This window comes from Colossoma macropomum, unplaced genomic scaffold, assembly GCF_904425465.1.
Source record: "Colossoma macropomum unplaced genomic scaffold, Colossoma_macropomum, whole genome shotgun sequence".
Classification (NCBI taxonomy): domain Eukaryota; kingdom Metazoa; phylum Chordata; class Actinopteri; order Characiformes; family Serrasalmidae; genus Colossoma; species Colossoma macropomum.
In genome coordinates, this window is record NW_023495730.1 from 299775 (window position 1) to 311760 (window position 11986).

General features: G+C 38.7%; 1 protein-coding gene across 2 annotated transcripts; it reads right to left on the minus strand.

The window, feature by feature from the left end:
* Nucleotides 1-767: 767 nt before the first annotated feature.
* LOC118802888 lies at nt 768-8560 on the minus strand. Of its 2 annotated transcripts, none has more exons than XM_036563312.1 (8): nt 8449-8560; nt 6897-7175; nt 5384-5458; nt 4196-4288; nt 3082-3153; nt 2556-2624; nt 1055-1110; nt 768-836 (listed from the first exon to the last, which is right to left on the minus strand). In XM_036563312.1, the coding sequence occupies exons 1-8, from the start codon at nt 8510-8512 to the stop codon at nt 789-791; spliced, it is 756 nt and encodes a 251-aa protein (XP_036419205.1). In that variant the 5' UTR covers nt 8513-8560; the 3' UTR covers nt 768-788. The 2 variants fall into 2 exon arrangements, with proteins under 2 accessions (XP_036419205.1, XP_036419204.1); XM_036563311.1 differs by having other exon boundaries at nt 3082-3156.
* Between the last annotated feature and the right edge of the window lie 3426 nt (nt 8561-11986).

Consider the following 11986-nt stretch of genomic DNA (forward strand, 5'->3'; position numbering starts at 1 on the left):
TTTTTGGCCTTGTCCCTCACATTCAGAGATTTCTCCAGGTTCTCTGAGTCTTTTAATGATATTATGTACTGTAGATGATGAAAAGCAGAAGTTCTTTGTTGTTTTACATTGATAAACTTTTTTCTTGAATTGTTGCACTATTTGATGGTGCAGTCTTTCACAGAGTGGTGAACCCCTCCTCATCTTTACTTCTCTGAGATGATCTTTATACCCAATAATGTTACTGACCTGTTGCCAATCAACCAACAGGTGTTTTTTTTAGCATTACACAACTTTACCAGCCTTTTGTTGCCCTGTCCCAACTTTTTTGGAACATGTTGTGCCGTCAAATTCAAAATGGGCATATATTTTTCAAAAAACAATGTTTGTCAACATTGGTTGTCTTTGCACTATTTTCAATGGAATACAGGGTTTAAATGATTTAAACATCATTGCATTTTGTTTTTATTTACAGTTCGCACAGCGTCCCAACTTTTCTGGAAATGGGGTTGTAGTTAGCTGATGAGGTGAAACAGGTTTGGTGTGTTTGCTCACAAACAGCATCAAACAGCATCTAATGCAAAATAACTACATAAAACAGAAGTAAAAGTGTAAACATGCTGAACATCCATTTTTCATACTGATATAAAATAAATTTGAGCACTGTATATCAGGTTGTAATCTTTATTTTACACAACTCTGAAGTCTCTGTAATAACTCTGAAAGTTACAACCAGATAACAGACAACAGAATAATAAATAAAACAAGAGGTCAGGATAGAGCAGTGATGAAGTAAAGAAGTCCAGAGTTTATTGTTTTGGCTTTTTAATATGAACATACAGCAGTTCAACTTGTTCCTGGTTCAGAAAGAAAAAAAAGCAATACTTGATTAAACCTTTTGAAAACTATCTTAAAAACACAGTATTTGTTTCGGAGTGATCTAAACTTGTCAAAAATCATGCAGTGTTTTAATGTGTTGAATAAATTAAAATGATTCAGTTTATATTCAAACAATCAGAAACTATAATCAAAAACGATTCATAATTAAATACTGCAGTGAGTTTTGTGTGTTTACCCTCGGTGTTGAGTGTTCTTTTAGGGGATATATGGCCTCATACGCACTCTGGTTAAAGCAGAGGAAAAGGAAGGAAGACTCACTGATTTTTCTTCAAACGTAAACATACAATACTAAAGCAAAGAAAACTTAATACAGAAATATTTGAGGATCTATAAGAGTTCTTAAAAATAGAAGAATGGAAAAAGGGCTGTGGTTGATATTAAAGAGCAATGCCAGTAAAAGTACTGGAAAATGTAACAAAAGCACTGGTAGCTGGTTGTGTGTTCCTTTAAAAGTTTATGACTATACAGAATGTGTCTACATGTGTCTGCCTGCCAGCAAATCTCAGAAAAATTCTAAAGATTTTATGTCCATTTTATTGAAGTAACGTCTTCCCATCTTGGCAGTAAATATGTTTCAGTGTGTACTAATGTCCCAGAGTAGAATGAAAAATATAATATGAATAAAAACAACTGACTTAAGCTTTAGATCAGCGATAACCAATTTTCTTGCATCTCCTGGAGGATACTTTTCCATAAAAAGTAGAATGGTTTCTCGCAGAATGTCTCTCAATGTTTTACTTTTTATGAGGCTGAGGTTGCTTCTCATTGGCCAGCTTCTTGTTTGAATTTTCCCATCCCACCTTAAATGATGTCTGAGGCGCCAGAATGGAACTGCTGCTCCATTTAAGGTGGAACAGAAAAATTCGAAAGTAACCGAGAAGCCGGCTTTAACTTGACAACGTTTTAGTGTTTGATTTTTTTTTGCTGCAGATTAAACGTATCAGGAAACCAGCCGGAGTGATTATAAACGCAAATAAGTCTGTCCATTCATCTCCAAATCAACAATGTTCATCTTAAGTCTTTCTTTTCTTTGCTCTTTTTTTAGCTCTTAGCTGGGCGAGATTGTTTTCTGCATTGCTAGGTGACCAGCAGTCTGCACGCCAATGTCCAGGGTTAAAGGCTGGAGAACTGGCAGTGTTTAAGGCCATTTATAAATTAACTCCAGCATTTGAGTCCATTTATTGTTAGACTGTGTTAGAACAGTCAGCAACACTTTATTTTACTGTGAAGGAGGATTCTTTTATTTTTACCTATAAATCTAATTCTGCTGTGGAGCCACAAGAGGGCAGCAAAAGAGCTGCATGCCTAGCCACACTTCCACAGTCTCTCTGTGTCAGTCTGCAGCCAGCAGCCAGTCTCTGTAACACTAATGGTATGCTAGCGGGCTGCAGGTGCCAGTTAGCTAGCCTACCATTAGCAGTTTAAGGAACACCAGCTTTGTTTGAGTAGCAAACATTAGCTGGCTAGCTTTGTTATCGATCTGCCACAGCATCATTCTTTTAATTTCATAACAATTTTTGAAGCAGTACTGTGGATAAAATCCACATTTCACTCCTCACTTGAAAACATGACTCCTGGTATATCTTAGCACAAGTTTGTTCTGCATGATTTGTTTTAGGGCAGAAAAATAATGAATGCAAATCTGAGCATAAACCAGTGGACTGCAGTGGGTTTACCTGTGATCTGGACTCCTGGATGAGTTGCCAGGTAGTAGATGGGTTCCTTTGTCCTTTGTTGGTCACTTGCTAATAGAGAAACACAGCATGATTGACTGACTCATTTGTGAAAATTATCTTTAAGATACTCAACGTATAAAAGCCACATGACTGATTTCCAGCATGAAGTTTTTATTTTTTCTCATTATTTACTGTCAGCAACAACTGAAAGCTCCCCTGAAGAGTCAGAGCCACCAGCAGGCTAGTTTAGATACTGTGGTCACTCACACTGATCAACAACATCAACACAAATGAAATAATTTGTACATTTATTAGACGCTCCGTGATAGCTGTTACTGTAATATTGTAAACAACATTGTAATAAAATCTGAAATATTGTGAACTTTGACAAAAAAAAGTGGGCCTACCTCCTTAACCTGACTAAACTAGCTTAAAAAGCATAAGAAAGTTTTATTTATTCTTTCTATACACCTAAAAGTAAACCATAAGTAAGTGTGTGAGAACAATACGTCGACAGTAAACTCACCAGGTTTTGTGGTTGTGATGGTGTTTTCAATAGAGTCATAGAGGTGCTCCTGATTTTGTGAAACAATGTACGCTGCTGAGACACAGAGCAGAAATTACACCGTAAATATCACTCTTTAAGAAGTCAGAGATGCCAAAAGTGTTCTTTGAAGAAATGCCACAGAATAACCACTTATTATATGGTATTTAAAAAAATAAAAAAATTAAACATACGTCCAAGCCAAGACTAATTTGGTTTTTTGTTTTTTTAAAATGTGCATAGAAGTAGAAGTGAGAACTGGTAGAATGATCAAAATTATTTCTTAAGAATGAGTTTCATCGGTACTGCTAGGCCACAAATGAGCCCAGATAATGCAACACACAAACAGTGCACACTGCTAACCTGTTTAGCTGAGTGTCTGAGTCAGGGGTGTTTCAGTTTTGTGTCAAATCAAAGTAAAAAAGCAGTGAACCGTCAATCACCTTCCGCTGTCTGGTCCGTTTCATCTGAAGTAGAACACTTCGGCATTAGCCTAGCATGGACACCAGAGTGCTTCTGTTTTCTCTCGTACTGCCTAAAAGGAGCCACCTGCCTCGGTCAGCTGCATCAGACAACACTGTGTTCTCTGGGTCTTGTGCATGCAGTTGTGCCATGGTATAAATTTTTGGCCATAATGTTCATGTATAGAAACTTCACAAACAACCATGAACTTTAAGGTTCTTAAAGGGAAGTAGTTCCTCTGTGGTATTCCTCTATAGAACCCTTTGACACCTTTGTTTTTAGAGTATAATAGGCTGTGCACATACGTTCTACACTGGAACAAAGTGGACTGACTTTGCTTAGTTCAAATGTGTACCCATTTCCATATAAGTAAAACTAGTAAAATCAACATTTTTTTTCAGTTTTCTCTTGGCTCGTTTACTTTTGGCAAGAACTGAGTTGATGCAAAATGTTTTATTCATGTACTCCAGATATCCACATTTAAAACAAGTCTCTTTTTTCAATATACTTGATGTGGTCCTCTAATGTTCCTGCTCTGCACATGGAAGTATGCATTAATATATATACGCAAGATATTCCTTTAAAACTGTACAATATTCCATAATTTATAGCTCGATCAATAAACCATAATCACCTTTTCTTTTGTAGAAACATCTCCACAAGTACAGAACCAGTGCCAAAGCAACCAGGCAGCTCACTGCTACTGTGATCAGGAAATTCTGCAGAACTGAACACAAGAAACACAAGATCACCTCACAGGATCCATTCAGATCTTCACACTGAGGATGTTTAGCCTCCCAAGATGAACTCTGAATCATATGAATACTAATCAAACCATACCTGCGCATAAATCTGAGCTGGTACAGGACTGTGTTTTTTCATACAGTGTGCATATGTAAAAGTTATATGTTGATAAACTACAAAGGCTATTTAGTAAATGCTTATTTTCGAAATATAAGGTGTTCTTTACATCCGTAGAGTGATTTTTCTTGGCCACGTTATTTCTATTAATCCTCCTATAACAGGTTACATCAGTCGTACTTATACAGTTTAATAAAAATATAAAACCTCGTAACACATGATCACCCTAGCACTGTTTTTCCCAGAGACAAGCCCACCCTTCAATCCATGTCCTGGTGTCCCAGATTATTTTTAAAAGATGTACATTTGTCCCATAACAACCACATTATTATTACAGTTGGCAGTGAATCACTGCCAAACTGGTTTGTGTTTATACAAAAGGAACACATCAGTTATTTCCCAAGCTACATGTCTGTGTATGCAGCACCCCATAAAATGGCCAATTATGTTTGTTAGTTGTGTAAAACTGTAAAATAAGTGAGCCAATTATCAGCCGTTCTTCATCAATGTGACTTACTGGATCTTCACTCTGCAAATGGTCAAACATACTTGTTTACTTAATGACTTAAAAACTCAAAAACAGCTTAAAAACATGCAGGTCACGATGATTTTATTCAGTATATTTAAACAAAGACGATGAAATAAGAGTGCAACTCTAAATGTGACCAGTCTTTTATTGCACAAACTGAATTGGCCAAGGCTCATACAAGTGAACGACTGCATATCATTCAGTTGGCCAGTTTCAGATCAGCTGACTGCACCGCAGAAGCTGAATATTTCAGTGACAGCCAGGCTTTTGGTTTGAGTACATTTTGGAGTGGAGTGTTGTGAATTCTATGTAAAACTACCAGAAGGCAAACACTCCCTGCAAAAGACTGAGTTAAGTGGAAAACTTCGCAAACCTGACACCCCGGCTGCTATACATGAAGAACAACCCACCACCACTAGCTCATAGTCGAACCTTCAGTTGTTCTTCCAGATGAATCTTCGGTCGTTGTTTCAGTTTCTGGTGCTGTTGTGTCTGTTCTTGTAGGGCCTAGAAGGTGGAGAACAATATTTGTTGTTTTTTCCACTTGGTTCAGTCTGTTTACCGTCACATGGCTTGTATTAATTCAGTAACCTGTATCATTGAGGATGTTTACACCTTGCATTAAAATATGTTTCATGTCCAGATCTTATCTGGATCAACTTTGGCCTGATTTCATTTACACTTTTCTCTAATATGCGTCCCCAGTGTGACCACATGAGATATGACTTTACTTCCCTGTGTAAATAACACGTCACCGCAAGTCATTTGTCTGTTTACTTTACCCTCCTGTTATACTACAAATGGACAAGTCTGATATGGTGGTTTTCATCGAGTGCAGAGTGCAAGAAGGCCTTCAGTTTGGGGAGACCTCCAATTTCCTTCTTCCCACTTACTGGTTAGGATTCTACAGATACATTTACCCTTATGTCATTATATTTGGATAGAGAAAATGCATTCCATTTGCACTTGTGTTGGATTCGGCCAAGATTCTGACCACCTCTGAAACAGCTTCATTGAGTTAGACACCAGTCAGGAATGTCAGATACAGTCTAATGAAATCTTCTCCTGCCCAAAGCTCCAGAGATTAAATAATGAATAAAAGGAGTGGCACTCTGGGATGCATTTTAATGACCTATGATGTATTGATGACCTTCTGAAAATACAGTAATTTCAAGGAAATGCTGGATGGACACCCAGATTGATGACTTTGGAGAAATAGATGATGTCCAGGAAAGATTGTCATGGGTGTATGAGGTTAGCAGCCTGATATACAGCACTCATAAGAAGGCACCAAGCAAGCTATGGAAAGAAATGAGAAGCAGTAACCCCAGAGTCTCTTCAGGAGAGAGGGAGGGAGACTGATGAGCGACTCGACAGGATGGATTTAACAGTTGTAGCCAGAATAGAAGTGCAGGAAGGTCCAGAGAGGTGGCAGGAAGAGCCTCTTGCTGGTTATAGAGAGAAAGAGAAAAGACTTGGGCTTAAAGCCAGAAGCACTTTCTGTGGCCATTAGATAAAGGAGTTTCACTTTCCCCTTCATAAGATTTGCGATGTCATCAGCGTTGTGTCACTGTGAGAGAAACTAAGCTAGAAGGTTGGTGGTTATTATGTGCTGTAACACCTCACCCCAAATTAACCTAATACCAGAATAAAATAGGTTACCTGACACTGATGTTAGGTCAACTCACATTGAAGTTGACCAAAGCAGCCTTTATGATAGACGATGCCTATTGGAATAATGTTTATATAGGTGTAATGAAGGCTTATGAATACTGCCCTTTTATGAATATTAGAGAATAAGGGTGCTTTATAGAAGCTCTGATTTTGGAATAGATAAATAAAGCCATTTTATAGCCTTTTAAGCTTATCTTTCCAAAGGGTGCCAATAATTCTGCAGGCCCTGAAGCTCTTGTTATACAGAAATGAAACACATTTCAACACTTACTGGTTCCTGATGTCACACTGAGCTCCACTGTAGCTCCACTGCAGTAGTATCTACCAGCGTCTGACTGAGAGACTCTGAGTATAATCAGCACTAGATTTGCTCCTGAGCTGTAACGTCTGTCTGGATCAGCGATGTGTTTGGTCGTCTCTCCATTATGAGTGGTCAGAATGTCCACTCTCTGTCCGTTGATGTCTCTGCTCCAGGTCACTTTACCGTTAGTTAGTTTTCCACAGTAAAGGGTGGCGCGGGAGCCCTCTGTCTGACTCACATGTAGAGTCTCTGTTATGAAGAACACAGTGGAGCAGATACAGTTGATTTCTCGGTGTGTGGGATTGCTTTAATATGTTTATTACAACTTTATTACAGGTCCTTATTTGTCATTTCATCATTGTTTATTTTCTTTCATTGTGCCAGGTCCCTCCCTTTTCTTCTCATCATTTCATACCTTCTTGTATCTTTACTAGAATATACATATCTCTTCTGCCGCTATACATACAGTCTTTAGAATGCAGTGTTCTGTGCTGTGGACTGAAAAGTGTCATCATTTTACAGGTTCTGTTTGAATAGTATAGTTTTTTACAGGGGTGCCACGTCTCCAAAAGGGTGATTACTAAATTTTAATTACTGAAACGTAATGTTTTCCCTTTTTTAAGTACAAGCAATGATGACCTGTAATTAAAGTTAAACCTGAATACATTAATTTTTAATAAAGCTAAATTTTGGGGCCAACTTCTTCTCACTGTAAAATCACTGCAACACAATAAGACTGTAAATAACCAGTGTCTCTCTTCAGCTTGTGTGTACTATTGTTGATCTAAGTATTTCAAAGATTATTTAAAAAATGTTTTTTTTTATTAAAAAAATTAAATGATCCTTTTTTTTTTACATAATATTTAGTTGTTTTCTTTCACTTTGACACCCTGATCCTATCACCACCACTCTAAAGAAATCTGAGTCTCTGTAATCAACCGTTTTACACCAAACCACTCAGAATTACTATAAAAATGAAAATGTATGAAGTAAAAGTAATGATTTCCTGGAAATATAATTTAGTAAAAGTGCAAGCATGCAGTTTCAGTTTGAAGCCATTGTGAAATATTTGATATATGCACAGCTACGACGGCCACACAGCAACTGAATTTCATATCACTGCACTGAGTCACTAAAATCATTGTTCTGTTAATGTAATAGTCTTTGACTGTATTGCTGCTCACTTACCCATTATAATATTGCTGTAACACACAACCTCAAGTGGCATATTGCTTTAATAAAGGTGTAATAATACCGTAATAATACCAATACTGGCTTCACGTTTCAATATTCTCATAATATTTTCAGCAAAATCTGAATGGAGAAAAATTCTGCCTGTATCGCTGGTGTCGCAGAGGTTCCTGATGAACATGCTGCTGAGTTGCTGATTGGTGCTGATTGTTAGGTGCTCAATTCTTCTTGCACATTGTCACAATTTAGCATTGTGATATTACAATTTCCTGATACATTATGCCCCACCAAATGTTTGTTATATTTTCCACCCATGGTGTAGAGGACTCACCGCTGCTGATCATGTGTACACTTCCACACAACAGGAGGCAAAAGAACCCAATATGCTCCATCATGTTCAGACAGCAAGCAACAGAAACTAAACGAGGATAGTTTCAAATAAAACAAAGACAGGAAATGCCCACACCATGAGAACATGCAAAACATTTCCTCCTGTTCACTCACAGCTGTAAACATTTCCTGCAGTGCAGGACAAAACGTGCACATAGGTCTCAGAGGTGGGATCTCAGATCAGTGACATGGACTGAAGACACACTACTTATGTCATTTTGAACAGAGAAAAAAAGAAAAGAATTAGGACAGCAACCTTAATGCTGTAATGTTACGGGACAGCAGGGAGGCGGACCCCAGTGCACAGAGGAAACCTGTGAGAAAGGGTCTTAAATTAATTTATTGAGGTGAAGGAGTGTGAATTTGGCAATTGTGCACGTTGTGGTTGAGGTGGCTCAGAGCCAGACTCGAGCTGCCAATGTACAGATTGGGGGTCCGAGGAGTTACCACTGCACCACCTGGAAGCACAGGTGGAAACGGGAAAAACACCTCAGTGAATGGGAAATAAAAAAAAAAACAGCGGGAAAGGGCAAACAAGGGGGACACTGAAAAAAACGACTCAAACAAAGGCTGAGATAGAAATGAAAGATAATCAGAAAACATCTCTGGGATTATGAAAGGAAGGCAGTCTATGTTTCACCTGTTTGCTCTTCGTGGAGCAAACACTTTTGTATGGCATGGAGCCGTTTCTTGTTCAGGCCTTCTTTTTTGGGTTTTCAGTAGTTTTGGGGCAGTTTTTCTCTTTTGTTTTTCAGCCATCTTGTCTTTTTGATTCTCTTCCTTTCTTTTCTTTTTTTTCTTTTCTTTTTCTTTTTCTTTTCATTTCTTGTCCTTTTCTTTTTTTGTTGTTTAAATAACACCTGGGCTAAGTACCGTACAGGTCATCCCTCTACAAAGGTGTGACAAAGGGCTGCCACAGCCTCAAGTAGAGGACTCCACATGTATGCCATGTTGGGCCTAATCAGCCGGAGGGCTACTGGGAATTGGAGTTTCCTGAACTTATGGCACCTCAGACTACATGTAAATTACTAAAACCTTTTATTTCCAGCCTTTTGCATGACTTTGTTTTGCTACAGTTATTACTGCTACAGTTATTATTGCATTAACTGACAGCAGGTTTGACTTCAAATAACAAGCCCTTCATTACAGAAAAACCTTTAGTCTAATGGAGAGAACAAGTGGCAACATGCACTAAACCTAATTTAAAAAGAAAAGAAGCTAAACAACTTGGAACAATGGGTTAGCACGTAGTTTGGACAGCAAGCTTGGTAGTGAACAATAGCTAATTGAGCTTAGCTGATAATTAATCTAGTTAAAGTTTGATAAACTAGATGAAATTCTTTTAAAACGTACTAAAACTCAACCCAGACTCAAACCTCAGAGCTTCGAGACTTGATTCGGACTCACACCCTAGAGTTGAGACTAAGACTTGCACCACAGAGACTCGACTCAGAGTCACACCTCAGAGACTGAAGAATGAATTCTTGCTCGCACCTCTGAGACTCAGCTCACACTCTACCTCAATAATGCTAATTGCTGTCAACACCCTTACATGATTTCTAATAGTATTAAAGACTCAGATAGTCAAAGCTTCACTCGCACTTCAGAGACCTGAGACTGCATTCAGTACAAAGTTCTGCTACTGACAGTTTGAGCTCTAAACAGCCTCGCCCCTCAGTGTCTAAAATGCACACCATCATGCCACATAGATCACTAGGTGCTGACTCACTTTTATTACCTAGAACTGATGAAGTTACATGGGGGGGGGGGTGTCATAAAAATGTGGAAGTCCATTTGTTCATTTTCTGTCCTGACTGTGTCTGATTAGTGTTGAGATTCCTTTTTGTACAGTTTTTCTAATAATTTTCATAGTTTTACCCTTAACTGTTTTGTTCTGCATGCAGGGACAACAGCATCATTGCAATCAAGTAGGCTAATGTTTTAAAAGTTCTGGTTTCTAGAGACTCAACTCAAACTTGCACCACGGAGACTTGAGACTCAACTCAAACTTGCACCATGGAGACTTGAGACTCAACTCAAACTTGCACCTCAGAGACTTGATATAGAGACTTGAAACTCAACTCACAATCAAACGACAGAGATTTGAGACTTGGATTGGCACCTCATAAACTAGACTTGTCTCAGACTTTTTCTTCAAAGACTAGACTCAGACTTACTCTTCAGAGACTCAACTCACACTCACACCTTAGACACTTGTCTCGGACTCAGCAGAGACTCAGACATGTTTAAAGACTCACACCTTAAAGACTTGTCAGAGACTCTGACGCATTCCTCAGAGACTAAAGATTCGACTTGCACCCCAGAGACTTGGCTCAGACTAACCCATCAGAGACTTGAGACTCGACTGACACTTGCTCGTTAAGAACTCAAGACATGACTCACACCTAGGAGACTCAAGACTCTACTCACGCCTCAAAGACTTGACTCGACTGGCACTTGCACCCTCAAGACTTGAGACTCAACTCGCACTTTAGAGACTCAAGACTTGCCTTGCACATGCACCTCAGAGACTTGATCCAGACTCCCATCTCAGAGACACAATGCAGGCTTGGGAGAATAGTTTATGTCCTTTGCGTAAGGTTTGTGTACTTAAAGTAGAGCTTGAATCAAGATTTCTTGTCTTTTTCTTTTAATCCAAAAGAGTCATAATGCAAATATTCATTCAAACAAAGTAAGGTAAAACCTCCTGTTTGATAGCTGTAACAAAGTCAATGATAATATAAAACTTAAGGGATCTGAGAAAAGATAACATTTCATGCCATGTGCTACCCCATGAGGAAGAAGGACACTGGAGGCAGGTTTGACGGTCACAGCCATGTTATTTTTTATTTTAAACAAAGCACAAAACCATATTCAATCAAAACCAAGAAGCCGGCCACTTTTCAGTGGCCTCTAACTCTCTAAACAGACTGATCGGTTACAGACATCTTGTACACAGAGGTTTTTCAGCTCTCCTTTTTCTGCTGCTGTGCCTCATCCATGTTCTTTGTCCCTTGTCCCACTCCACTACTTTTAAAGGCACTTACACTGCCGAAGCCAAGCCAGCATCAGCTGGCTTTCATTAAGGCCATCGTGAGCACCTCAAGGAAAGAGAGAGCTTGCTGCTATCATTGCTGCCCGGGTTTTGGGTGTCTGGCATATACATATACAATGGCTATTCATTCATCTAATTCTTGTATCTGCAGTGTATTTGAACATCCTTTGACCTTGTGGTCTGAGGCCCCCTGAGGTCCCTGGCAGTCATAGACCTGGTCCTGTCAGTAATCCATCCCTGCTCTGTCTAGTCTCACATTTTGTTTCAAGGTCTGAAACTATTAATTGTGACAAATTGGCAAAAATAAAGAAATCAGGAGAAGGAAAATACTTATTCACAGTATTGCTATTAAAAATCCCATAGTGGTTCTGACAAAAAATAACATTAGTGTAAAAGTCTTGTTTTTACTTTTTTTTGACCAACT